This window comes from Protopterus annectens, chromosome 13.part0, assembly GCF_019279795.1.
Source record: "Protopterus annectens isolate FY-2018-M chromosome 13.part0, PAN1.0, whole genome shotgun sequence".
Classification (NCBI taxonomy): domain Eukaryota; kingdom Metazoa; phylum Chordata; order Ceratodontiformes; family Protopteridae; genus Protopterus; species Protopterus annectens.
This window is the reverse complement of record NC_056747.1, coordinates 201,219,900-201,234,371: the sequence shown is the minus strand read 5'-3', so window position 1 is coordinate 201,234,371 and position 14,472 is coordinate 201,219,900. Positions and strand designations below refer to the sequence as shown.

At 41.0% G+C, this 14,472-nt stretch overlaps 1 protein-coding gene across 1 annotated transcript in view; it reads right to left on the bottom strand.

Annotated features, from left to right (window-relative positions):
* Positions 1 to 1,509, bottom strand: part of AMH (anti-Mullerian hormone) — a 279,033-nt gene extending 277,524 nt beyond the window's left edge. The window contains exon 1 of the mRNA XM_044090769.1: positions 749 to 1,509. Coding sequence (XP_043946704.1) covers positions 749 to 1,397 — 649 coding nt within the window. The 5' untranslated portion in view covers positions 1,398 to 1,509. The remainder of the gene's footprint in view (positions 1 to 748) is intronic.
* Between the last annotated feature and the right edge of the window lie 12,963 nt (positions 1,510 to 14,472).

The window sequence follows — 14,472 nt, the reverse complement described above, 5'->3', positions numbered from 1 at the left end:
ATATATACATGCAAATACATTTTGTATAAATGGTTTTATTTCAGGCATGCAGTAACATACTCTGATTTGTTTTCGGTTTTACATATAGAAGATCCTGGCTATTTCTGTTGGGTAGGGAAATTCTTTTTTCTCTGTCATAACAGCAACAGTTAATCTGAATAAACCAGAAGCTAACAGTTCTGTCTTTGAGATGTTTTAGAAGCAGTTGTTCTGCTGTCAAATTAACCATAATGTATAACAGTTCCAGAACCCTGTGGAAAGCTATATATTCTGATCCTTCATCGGAAGGGACTACAGGTTAGAGACAAGTTTTTTTTTCGTTAAGTGCTGCATCGGTATGATATTTAAAAACAGTCATAGTGGGATACGTTTTTCACAGACTTACCAATGCATTGTGTAGCACAGTTAAGTGACGCCACCAACTGAAATGTGATCAAGTTCTTTATGTCCCTTTGCTCACTCAACTACTATTATGCACTTGGTCTCAGGCATGATGAATATTTAGATGTGTGTGAAACTGAGAAAGTGAGATTGTACTGAATAGTATCACATTCCTAACCAGGATATTCCCTTGTAATTACATAAGCAAAAATTTTTCAGATGAATTTCTACAAAAGAACACAACCATAATTGACATATTTATCAAAATCATCTAACTACCATCTAGCAGTGTTCTTCATGCTTACTAGGCATGTCTTCGTTGTTGTAAGTGCATTAAAGCATAAAATATATATGTTATTGCACTTACCCTCACTGAGATGCATCACAATTAATTTGTTTTCTCTGGGATCTTGTAGATGAGCAGCTATATGTCTTAAGGACACTAATGCTGAGAAGTCTTCCAAATCAGGACAGGCTCCAAATTTGCTGAGGCCAGTTTCTACTTTGACACTTTGTCTCACTTCTTCAATAAAGCTACTTTCATAGCTGGTAAGCACACCAATAACTTCCAGGTGTTTCAGGTTCAGGCCACCTGTCTGACCCATCGCTACTCTACAGACTGGCTCTTCTACTCCACTCCAAGAAACACCTGCTTCAGATGCAGGTGAAAGACCAGGTGAGTTTTCATTATGTACCTGGAAAAAATCTGGCCATGTTTTTGCCTGGAACAGTGAACTGACAGATTCATCTTGAGTTTTGTGCATTAAAACATGCTCATCAGATTTTTGTATAGGTCTCTCTCTATTGCATTCTTCCTCGGTACATCTCTTTGCTGTATTCTCATGAGCTGAGCTGAAATCAAAAGACAGATGTCGTTCAGAATTAGATGCACCTGGCACATTTACTGGTGTTGCCAAATCCTGCATTTGCTCTGCAATGTTCTCTTTTTTAGATGAAGTTTTGCAGTAAGATAAAATAATCAAAACCTGTAGTATCATCCACTCTGCTGCCCACATTTTGCAAAAAATATTTCTGCTATTCCTTCTTTGATCAGTGCAGTACCATACTTGTGAAGAACTATTATTGGAAACATACTAGAGTTCTGCTCTGAAGGGTTTGTATAGATAAAGTAGTGATTCAGAGAATAACCTTGGTCTGAAAGACCTTAGCTCATTCATTAATATTATGATGAGGTTTTGTACACAGATGTGCCAAAAGAGGGTTATCAGCAACTTTTTTCTTGGAACAGACACTTGCTTAAGTTTTGCATCTGCACTTCTGTACATGACTGCACTGTTTATAAATTCCTAGAATGCTGTTTTGGATTTCTGAATCCAAGAAGCATATGCTATAACCAGATACTCGACTGTATACTAGCACAACTTAAAGAATGTCCAGTGTTATCACAGTAGCTATTAAAAGTATCAAGGCAAGGTGCATAAGCTTATATTTTTACACTTTTTGTAACAATTGCCCTTACTTCTAATAACATTTATAATGAAATAGCACTTTCCTATCTGTTGTATATTTTTTGTAGTTCTGTATTCACAGTTATGTTTCTAACATAATAATATTTTCAATGAACACAACTGCACATAGTAAAGCAGTCTTTGACATAATTATCTATGGAAAATAATGCCTTATAAACAGTAATTTTATATCTTTAGGTCAAATTCCACATTTTCAAACCACACTTTAATCTGAGCTTTTAGGGCTGCAGATTTGTAAACTGATATAAAAAGAGTAAAATCACCACTGATAAGAAAACATTTAAAATGTAATATTATTCAAAAATATTTAACATATTTTGCATAAAACATCATCCTAAAGAAAAAAATGTCTATCTCTCAGGATAAAGGTAGTTTTGTTGTATAGCTCATGAGTCAGGACTCAAAATAAGAAACTATTTTAATTCCAAGCACTGCATTAATTTATTGTTTGTTTGCTTGCATTTAGTAACCTGGTAATCATTTGGGGCTCAGTGTCAGATGGATTTATAGTTGTGCAGTTCTATTTTTGAGGGGGTCACCACAAGACAAGATAATCAGATATCTTAAGTAGTGGGACAAAAGGACTTCATAATAATAACAGTAATCCTATTTGTTAACCATTTAGGTCCTCCGGACAAACAGTCCATTCTCAGGGGTGACCTGGGAGTAATGTCTGGTTAAGTGACATGCTCAAGGTCACAAAGGAGGCAAATGAAGGCTGTGGGAATCAAACCCTGTACCGGTGGAACCATAGATTTTAACCTTAACCTCTGCATCAAATGTCAAATAAAGAAAAACATAGTGCTAATGGAAGAAGTGCTGCCCACCAGGTGGGCCAGCATTAAAGTAAAGCATGTGACTGATGTGAAGTGCATCCCAAGGAAGCCAGGCTAGCATGACTGAGTCAGTGTATGCTCATGTGTGCAAAGTAGCACCACATAGCTAGATCTCTACTTGTCAGGTAGTGGCACTGGAAGGACAGTATAGTGGCCATCAGATAGGTCACTGTAGGTCTGCTCGTTAAAGCACCAATCCTGTTCATCTTATAAATGGGGGATGGTGTACACGGAATTAGGAAAGAGTGAGAATAGCAAGCAGTACAAACGACACAAGGGGAACCATAAAGTAGGAAAGTGGGGGGTGGGGGTCATTTCCTTTGTGAATAAAAGAGACTTTTTTATATACAGAAAAGAAGGTAGGGAAGGTAGTGAGGTCAGGTTGTGAATAACATACACAGAGATGTAATTATTAGGGATAGATGGGCAAATGTAAAATACAGACTCAGACAGACAAAGTTGACACACAAAAGATGGGAAGGACAATGGATGAACAAATGCATGCATACATACATACATACAGAGAGTGGACAAACTGTTATGGGAAGAGATGGACAAGGAATGAGGAATTACGTACAGGGGAAGAAAACCAATAGGCTCTTCAGCGTTAGGGTCCTGACAGAGTTGGAATGTCAAATGGGACTACAAACTCGGGTATTGCACACTTGGATGAATGATGCTATAGGCTGGCTGCTCTTATATTGGTCTGATGGGTAGGGTTTGCCGGTGGCACATCTGCACAAGTCATGCGAGATGGTGCTTCATAATGCTGAGGTTGGCATTCAATTGTCACTGCACCTCAGCCACAAACAGCTTCCACAAAAGATGCTGAGAGACTTGGGCAGACCCCTTCTGAACACTCTCAGGAGCGGACCCTTCTCACCCACTACACACACTCCTAAGAAATTAATATGGGGGCACCAGCGAACCCTCTTGGTCACATCCTTGCTGGCAATTTGTGATGCAATGCCAGAGGCTTTGGCTGTCACAAATGGCTCTTCCCTGCTATGACTGGACCTGCAGTAGGGCAACACGCAATGGACAAAAAATATAGAATGCCGATAGTAACACAATGTCAGTTGTTCAGTGTATTGGCATAAACATTACATTTACCCCACTGCCAGAAGATTCACTCATACCGTCTGCAACATCCAACCATGTTCAATTCATGTTCCCCTGTCTATAAAAACAACTTAATATACACTCCTTGACATGCATGTAAAGCAGGTAAGATACCAAAACTGAATACTACTGGAAAAAAAATATTTACAGTACATCTCCGGCTTTCACTTCCTAACCTCTGCCTACTAGTCTCAAAGTTTATAGAGCATATGTCACACAGATTAGAACTGCAATATGGATAAGCATGCTGGTCAACATACACATGGCTACCATCAGCATACGTGGCTAGTGAAATGAGCAATGGCAGTGATTTAGAAACAGCAGTGCTTAGCTTAGTAAAACCACTGCACTGACTGGCCCTTGTTAGCACAATATAAAGTTGCTGCAACATTCTGTATAAACCCACTGAAACAGAAGAATTTTAGTAAACATTCTGTAGGCTTGCAGTTTTAAGGAAAGAGTTATAGAGTTAATGAACAAATCTTATATGGTAAAAGACATCAGCAAGAATAACAAACCCTGCGGTGGATGTAAAGCCACACTAAGGCAGATGTTGTGATGGACATGCAAATGGGACCCAGGGACACTGACTTAGCACTGCTCACCTCCCTGTGGTTTTTGGAGAAGGCAGCTAAGTACAATGGCAACACTGTAAAGGATATGCTGCAAGGGATTGGGGTTTCAGGCCCACATGTTGGGGAATGACTACAGTATGTAATGGAGGGGGAAGTCAGTGAATAGCACTTACTCTGGCTAATAAACATAGGCATGGTGTGGAACAGAAATGGGGGTCTGTGCAAAGCACTGCTATCAGCTCATACAAAGGTGCATGAAGGGTGGGCATAAGTATGCCCATCCCACAACATATCATACACACACTGGCTAATATAGTTTATCAACTGGTCTATATGTATATACTGGCATGGTCAGCAGGGAGAGGCAATGGCTGAAAAGCTGCATGGTCCTATAGCCGTATTCCACCCATCTCAACTGTGGCCAGACACACAATCACCTGACTTGTAGTCAAAGATCACTTTGACCAATGTCAGTCTTCAGGATTAGCACAAAGTACACCCCAAATACTGAGGTCTTGTAGTTCTACCCCTTCCCTGCTATGGACTGTATCAAGCCCCAGCAATGCAAGCCAACACAATGGACAATGCCAGTGGTGATGTCATGGTAGCTCAACCCTGCCACTGAGGGATGTGATCTCTGACTTTCCTGTAACCACCCAGACTAGATGGCTACCATGTTCACATCCCATGACCTTAACCCACCCCCCATCTTGCAGTGCTGTTGTCACCTTTCCCTATACCCCCCACAACCAGTTACTTTTTACTGTATCTCACTCCATCACTGCCATGACCTGCCCTAGCTCTTAGTGTTGCAGTCACCTTTCACTGTGGCCCTGCCAACCATTCTCATAACCATGTCCCATCTCATAATGTTACAATCACCTGTCACTGTGTCCCCTCCACCATTTAAACAAGTGATGATGATGACTGCACCTTGCCCGCCCTCATAAATTGTATGGTATGGTGAGGTTTTCTGTACAGTATGACCAGTCCATACACTGCTCTGCATTGCCTGGATGTGATGACATTAGCATTATTTTATTCTGTGTTTTCTTTGTCATTGAATATAGTCGAGATCCAGACACTGTGTCTTTTGGCAGTGCTTCAGTGTACTGCACCCACCTTTGCCTCTGCTGTGGTACTGCTGCTTTGTCTTCCTCACAAGGTTCCATGACCTCCCCTTCCACTGCAGGCATAACTGGTATGGAAGGTCCTGCAAAGATATTAGTGTGTTACATCAACTGTTTGTGTAATGTCATGCAGCATTGCACACATGACAGACATCTTACTGTAGGTTTCAGAACTGTATTGCAGTGCTCCTCCTGAAATACCTAGGCAATGGAAGCATGCCATGTGTAGGCTGAACACTTGTTCCACTATATTACATATTTCAGTATGTATTGCATTATTGGGTCCTTCCTGTATTGTATAAATATAAAAAACAATTAAAAGTGTGTATAAAAAGTATATAAAAATGTGTGTAAAAAGCTTAAAAGCACTGTAAAGCATGCTTGCATGTCCTGTTTATGTTTTAATCAGGACATGCAAGCATGCTTTACAGTGCCTTTAGGCTTTTTACACACATTTTTATATGCTTTTTATACATACATTATGTGTTTTTATATGTATTTTTACATGCATTTTCTACATATATGTTTTTATCTGATGTAAAAGAGTGTGTGTCTCCTTGAATCTGGAAAGCAATGGAGTCTTGTATTCTCCACGGGGATTGGTGGGTCTTGTGTGATGTGTATTATAAAAAGGGGATAGTTTTTAAGCATGTTTGTTTTGGTCTGAGGAAGCAACCAGGAGGGGTTGCGAAAGCGCTTACCTATGCAATAAAGGTTTCTGTGGAACTTCATTTGGATTCTTACTTGGATTTTTATTGGATTATGGCTTCTCCTTGGACTTTGTGTTTGTTCCATCACTCAGTAAACAAGGCTTTTCCTTTTATATTACAAATAATGCCCATTGCATAACAGGGCACTTGGTAGTTAAAGGAGTGAAAACCATTCATGTTGATTATATGCTGTCCCTCTGGACCATGTGGGGCCTTGATGGCAATGGGTGTGTAATTTGTGGCTTCCAGGACCTCAAGAAAGTGAACAATGCCATAAAATACCTGCACTGTAGTGGTTCTCTTCTCTACAGCCTTGAGGAATCAGACACACTCCTCTCAAGACAATGGTTCATAAGCTCATACTAGGCAAAAGATCACAAAGATCATTAGGAGCCCAGCCACTGCTGTTTACATAGAACCAGTCTACCACAAACCTGCTATTACGTTAACAGCTATTCAGATTTCTAAACAGTTGAATAAGCTCTTCCTTAGCTGTTAGACAAATATAACACCCCCCCATCTTGCAGTCTTAGGAGCATAGGAAATATAGGAACATATTAGGCAAGCAATCATTGGGATCATAATATACCTAGCCATATACAGCTTTAAGCAGACAAACTTATAAGATCTTGCCACCCTTTTCAAGCACTTAATAATGCTCACCTCCCAAATCGAGCAGGGTTGCTCATGATAACTCCATGTAAGTCTGTATCTACCCATCCAATTATCAAGACTAGCCTTAATATTAGTCAAAGTAGTACTTTGTTTGACATGTAGTGGTAATTTATTCCATAGGTTAGGAATATATTGAGTTAGGAATTTATCTCTCTAGTGAGCCTTTAGAGCAGGTGTTTTTAAAGCTACTGGTTTTGCAAAACAATGGGTCAAACAAGAATGGGTCTTTCCTGGCTCAAAAAGTGAGACACAGATCACCTCATGGCAACCCGTAGACAACGGAGTATAAGGAGTGTCGTGCTAATCTATTGGGGGTAATCGAAGGGTTTAAGACCTTTAATTTTATTGGTTAAAATTATTTGAGACCTTTCCAGTTGAGTAATATGCTTGGATCTGAACATACCAAAGGGAGCATTACATTCATTGATGGGTCTGATAAGGCAAGAGTACAGAAATAGAATGACTTTGGATCTTGAAGATATTCTCTTGGAAATTAATTGGGCGAGACAGAAGGATTTTTGACTGTGGTGAAAACATGACGAATGCATCAGAAAGAGCTATACAAATAAGTACGTTTGTCTACTATGATGCTGTCTGTCTGAAGTCGAGTACCATTTATAACATATGAGGTACGAACAACCTTTCTGCCAAATGCTACTATGCTGCACTTTTTTTTTCATTTAGTTTGAAACAGTTTTTGATCATAGGATCACAGGAGATTACTAGGCTATTGGCCCTGAGGCCCTTATAAGCCTAGCCAAGAGTTTAGCCCATGTTTAGACAAATCAGCACCCAATGCCCCTGTCCAGCAGGGACACGGGTGGAATCCCAGGCATATATTTTCTGTTTCCCATCCAGTTATCCAGGTTGCACTTAAAAAGGGGTAAAGAGGTACTCTGCATAATGTGGAGAGGGAGTCTATTCCATAGATGGGGGGTGTCCTCTGGGACACAAATGTGTCCCGCCAATAAGTCTTGTTGATGTCACAGACCAGGTTGAGGCTGCATGTGTGGGTTACTCGAGTGGAGCTTAACTTGCAGATATGCAGCAGTCCCATCAAGATGGGGTCCGTGATCACCTTGTATGCGAGACAGAGGTCACCTCTGAGGAGTCCTTATGAAACTGAGTAGAGGGATAGGGCTTTTAGCCTATCTGTGTATGGTAGATGTTTGAGGCCCTGGATTCTCCTGGTGAGGGACCTCTGTGGTCTTTCCAGCTGCTGCATGTGCTTTGTGAGGTACATGCCGAAAGGGGCATTGTACTCAATAGTGGGCCTTATAAGGGAAAAATAAAGGGATATTATGACTTCCCTGTCCCTGGATGAGATACCCTTACTTATGAGGTGAACCATGTAGAAGGCTTTCCATACAACGGAAACAACATGGTGGTCAAAGGTCAGGTTGCTATAAACTTGGGTGCCCAAATCCCTTACGACTGATTGCATGCTTAGGACGTTAATGTGATAATTTGTGGGGAACGTCACTCTCCCCAAAGGGTGATGATGATGCATTTTTTGGTATTCCGCATGAGGCCATGTTTCTGGCACCAGTCATTTGTCTGAGTGAGACATTCTTGGAGGATGTCCACATCACTAGGGGAATTGATGACAGCACCCAGCTTGCAGTGATCTGCAAACTTGGCCATAGCCCACTGGTTTTGGCCTGTACCTCAGAAAAGTATATCCCAAATAACAGAGGCCCCAAGACCAAACCCGGGGGTACACCGCTTGTTATGGATCTACTGCTTGAGGTGGCTTCCCCTATTTTGACTAAGTGGGTTCTATCAGTGATCCAGTTTGCTACCCATCTGGTAACATATGGATCGATGACTAGTTGAGAGACTTTATCTATTATGCCTGAGTGGGGAATAGTGTCAAAGGCTTTGGCCAGGTCAAGGTAGGCAGTGTTGACTGTCTTCCCTTCGTCCATGGCTTTGGTGACTTTCTCAAAGAATCCGACCAAATTTAGCAGACATGACCTCCCCTTGATGATGCCAAATGATCCAGTTTGCTACCCATCTGGTAACATATGGATCAATGACTAGTTGAGAGACTTTATCTATTATGCCTGAGTGGGGAATAGTGTCAAAGGCTTTTGCCAGGTCAAGGTAGGCAGTGTTGACTGTCTTCCCTTCGTCCATGGCTTTGGTGACTTTCTCAAAGAATCCGACCAAATTTAGCAGACATGACCTCCCCTTGATGATGCCAAACTGTGTGGGATCAAGTGTTTGGAAGTTGCCAATGTCCTTGTTAATGAGGTCCATGATAATCCATTCTGTGGCCTTGCAGATCAGGCTAGTTAGGCTAATGGGGCTATAATTTCCCATATCGGTGGATGCTCCACCTTTGTGTAAAGGGATGACAGTTACTGTCCTCCGCTCAGCTGGGATGAAGCCAGTACTCAGGCTTTGATTGAATAGGGTCCCTAATGGTGCTGCAAGTTCCTGCCCGAGTTCCCATAAGATGTAGCCTGGGATGTTATTCGGGTCCCATGGAGGCTGTATTTTTTACCTTTGAGAGAGCAGTGATGACTTGGGCAGGTACTGAGGATGTCCTGATTTACTGATGGGGGGAACAGAGGGGTAAAGTTTTCACTGAATCTGTCTGTCAGCCAGCAAGCTTGCTATATCTACGGCATTTGTATATGAGGCTTCCTTGACCACCAGTTCTGAACAGGTCTGGGTGCTTCCTTTCAGGTTGCTGGCACATGTGAAGAAGGCCTTATGATTGTCTCTAATAGATGTGGCCAATTTGAAGCTTGCTTTGGAGGATTTAACTAGTGCTCTTATTTGCTTGTTCAAGCTTAGGAGACATTGCTTCCATTTGGGCACCTGCTGCTTCTTGGTCTTGGACATCAATTTTTTCTTCTGTTATAGAGCTTATTTATTGCAGATGTCCACCAGACAGGTTTACTCTTCTTTGCGGAGGATGACTTAGTCCTTTTGGGTATTCCTGATTCCACGCATCTATATAAATGTTCATATTTATTTATTTATTTTACATTTGTTGACGGGATAGTCCGACTGGATACATGTCCATTTTCAGCGGAGGCCCGGAGAGAAAAGCTCTAAGGTAGAACATACAGTAAAAAAAAATCACAAAATGATTACAAGTTACACACAGTTTACAGGCTCCAGTTGAGCAAGCAGGTAATATAATCATACATTTTTAAAACAGTGTTGACAAATTGACTAGGCAATGTAACATGATTAAAGACTATAGAGGAGGATCTAGTCAGGTTTTGAACAAGGATATTGGATATTGATGCCAGTTTCTACAGAGGGGGAGGGGCTGTGAAGCTGTTTATACCATCCCTCAGGAGGCTGTCATCAGCTTTGGAGAAGTTTTTATGTCTGCTCCTAGCTATAGGGGGTTAGGGGAGGTTAGGGGAGATGGTGACCTTGAATGTGACCGCTTTATGGTTGGATCTTACCAGGGAGGATGATACTATAGTGAAGCTGCAGTGATTACTCATTTCGGTTAATACCAATCCAAGATAGCATCACCTCTTGTGGGGGTATTGACTAGCTGTTCCAAGGCATTTGCATTGACAAAATCAAGGAATCTCTGGACATTTGTGTTTTGGCATAAGTAGTTCTTCCAATCTGTTTGGGAAGTTAGTCACCCAGGATCAGGGTAAAGGGTTGAATCTTGATAAATTCTAACAGGTGCAAATAGGCAGATGGGGCATCTTGAGTCAGATTTGGGGGGGGGCAGCAGCTAGCTATGATTTGAATAAGGGTGTTGATAATGGTTAACTCCACCTGGAGTGTCTCCTGTGCATCATACTGTTTCACCAGACTGGAGGTGTGTATGTCTTTAATGTATTTTGAAACTCCACCTCCTTTGGCTTTACTGCACATAGTTTGTGGTCTGAATGTATGATAGGATGAGTAATCAGTTAAGGATGGCGAGCTCTCTGCAGCTTTGAATAAGGTTTCTGTGACTGCACAGATGTCAGCATTTTCCAGGTTTATGAATGCTTGCAATGAGTGCAGTTTCATGTTTAGACTCCTAGCGTTTAGCAGCATGACCTTTAATTTATGTTTTGTTGAAATTTTTATGTTGGTAGTTTTAACCTCATCACTTTTCCTAAAAAAAAGGCACTATAGGGGAGGCAAGAGCCTTTGCTAGAAGCCTGAAGACCAAGTGAGACAAATGCAGGCAATCTCTGGCAAAGCATCGTGGTCTGTCAGTCATATCTTCCCAGGCTGTCAGGTACTGGATCCCCCTAGACTGACACCAAAAACTAAGCCAATTGTTAAAGTCAATCATTTTCTGTTTGTATTGAGGCATCATTCTGGGTGACAGCAGAATGCTGCTTAAGGCTAGGGACATCTCTGCCTGGGACACATAATCAGTGAGCTCAATCATGACTATCTTCATATAGTCCAGGGGGGTACGTCTCAAGTCATTCATGCCAACGTGGACTATAACAGAGTCATAACAGTACATGTTGATGAGAGACTTGAGTGCGTATGTGATATGGCGGATTCTGGCACCTGACAGACAACTAACCGTGACTTTCTCCTTATCCAGCCTGATGACAGGCACATCTGTGTGTCTCACAATGGAGTCTACTATGACTAATATGTTGGATTTATGGTGAAGCCTTAGTGGCTGTGAGGTATAGGTGTGTGGACTATGCATGGTATGTGGTGTGGAGGGCTGGGGAGATTGTGTGTGTTTTTGCCTCAGAGGTCTCCTTTGTTTGGGTATGTTTATGTGCAGGACCTCCACATATGTAGGCGTCTGTTGTGTAGGTGTGGGTGGTGTTTGAGGTGTAGTGATTTGTGTTGACAAACATTTTGGTGACAGATATACTGGCTTGAGAGGAGAGAGCTTGGACTCTAGGTTCCTAATGTAATTGCATCTCTCAGAAATTGTGTTTCTAGGTGGTAGAAGTAGACGGTTGTCTGTGTACATGAGGCAGTTGCTACACTGTCTCAAAAAGCCCATATCAATCAGACTGGCAGGAGAAACTGTAGGAAATTGTCAATTCATATTTGTCAGAATCTGAGGGATAAAGTCCAGGGAGAGCTAAGGGGTGGGCCTAAAGCCCAAGTGCTTAAACCAAAACCAAGAGCTTAGAATAACACTTAACAATTTAGACAGGCTATAAATGCAACAGAAAAGATGCAGTTGAACATTTTAGAGAACAGGCAGCAAGTAGCAGGAAAAAGCAAAGCAAGATGAAGTAACAGAGTAGTAGGAAGAAACATAAATTAGAAAAATAAAAGCAGCTGAATAAAAAGTGTCTTATATAAGTGGAAAGGGAGAAAGCAGGAACAGAAGATAATTCAAGGTTAAGAAACTAAGGGGTTTGGCCTTGCCAAATGATCTCTGTATTGGGTAGAATGAACTAAAGAGATGGGACTGAGAAGAGTGTCCCAGATCAAATTTACAGTAGTGGCAGGCAACTGCAAAAGCCACCAACTTTAAGAACACAACAGCAAGAGGGTAGGAGAAAAAAAGTTCAGCACAGATCAGAAAACAAAATTCAGCCAGCAAATATATAAATAATTCAGTCAAGCAAAAAATAAAGACAGTTCAGAACACTGAACAGTTAAAGTGCCAAAAAATATACTTATCAGCTCTATATTTCCAGACTGCTTGAGAAGCACTCATAACGCAAGGAGATTCAAGCAATGATGTATATACATCATGTACGTGTGTATTGCAGGCCTTGCTGGAGTTGTTTTGTATCAGTGGATGAGCATGATAACAGTGCCCAGTTTGCAATCAGTAAACTTGGTCAACCACACTCCTGGGATATTGGTTTGGATGTCTGCAGACTACATGCCAAATAGGATAGGGCCCTGAATTGACCCCCTGTGGCTCCCTATTAGTTAAAAGTTTTTTCTCAGAGAGGGATTAACAACTTTCACAACTTGGGATCTTTAGGATAGCCAATTAGCAAACCCATGGATAATGTAGTGGTTTACATATGTGGCACTGATGAGAATGCAGCCTGGTATGTTGTCTGGTCCCATTATGTTTAGTCTTTGACAGAGATACTAAGGGATTCTAATTACGAGGGAATCTAAATTCTCAGAAATAGTGGGGGCAACAATTTGGGTAGGCAGTGTAAAATTAGCAGTAAAATTTCTGAAACTATATAAGCTTTATCCTTGCAGTCAGAATAGATAATACTACTATGGATAAACTCAGTGCAGTGCTGGACATTATTCCTTAAGTTTCTGGCATAACTTAAAAAAGATGTATAGTGTTTCCTTTGGAATCTGTACCAACCTTAAGTTTGTACTCTGCTTTACAATTTCTAATAGTGTTTTTAAGTTCCTTGATGACATGTTTCAGTGTAATCTTGAGGAAGGGAGATGTGAATTTCCTGCAACTTTTCATAATTTTCCTTTTTTGTTGTACAGTTTATTAGTAAAGGTGTTCCACCAGAGAGGTTTATTCCTGAATAACAGAATATCTAGGGCAGATGAGTGCTGACTTTCCTATGCAACTGTTCAGGTACTGGTAAAATTCAGAGGTAAATGCAGCAGTCCTCTCAGTTGGGGCAATTAACAAGAGATTGTCTGGAATTTTGTATAGGTCTTCTACAAGCTGAAGTAGGTTTGCCTTGGAGAAGTCTCTAAAGTTGGTCTCATTTGGTTTAGGGGTGGTACCATTAGTCTTGGCAGTGAAGACAGAGATTTTTGAAGTCAAGACCTCTCAGCAAATAAATTATGAGACTAAAGACCAAGTCTCGCTGCACAGATCATTGCTTCAATATACCAGGACCCAAACTATGGGAATCTCTCCCTTCCCATCTTAAGAAAACCTCATCTTAACCACAATTTCATATTCAACTAAAGTTTCTCCTTACAAAAACTGCTATATGCAGCTGCTATCTCATTGGCGACATCACCTAACTTCCTTGAAACATCTACTATCGTTTTAGTTTATCTCTAAATTCCCACATAATTCAAATATTTGTCACTTTGTTTCACTTGCATATATCATATATAACCAGTTTGTATAAAGTGTGTATATCTGTACTTTGTTGTTGTTACATTTTGTGTTTCATTATATTTATGAATGATTTTTAGCATTTTATCTATTGGTTTTCCCTCAGCTGTGACTGAAATTGGTCATTTGTGATTAGTATTCTAACCCGGTTGACAAATTTTAATAATTAAAAGACTGAGGGCATGACTGGAGGTGAATTTATGGATGTTCTTCGTGTTTCACTGTTGCAGTCATTACATTTGGGTAATCCTGCTGGCAGGTTGCCCTCAGCCGGCCTGAATTCCAAAGTCTTGGGTCCTGTGTCAGCTGCTGTTGCCCTGACGTCAGGGGTATAAAAGAAGCAGCCAACGCCATTTTCTCCAGTCTTTCTTGCCATGCGGTGCCCAAAGCAGAAGCAGTTCGCAAGTGCCGGTCGGCTGACTCCTGAGATTTTCGTGTTCGAGTTTCAGATCCGAAGTCTTTAATAAAGCTAAGTACCCCATTGGGGAAACTTTTTTCTTGCTCCAGACCGATGTCAGAAAAAGTTAATAATTGTATTTCTTGTGGGAAGCAAAATTCTCATAAGAATTTTTATTCT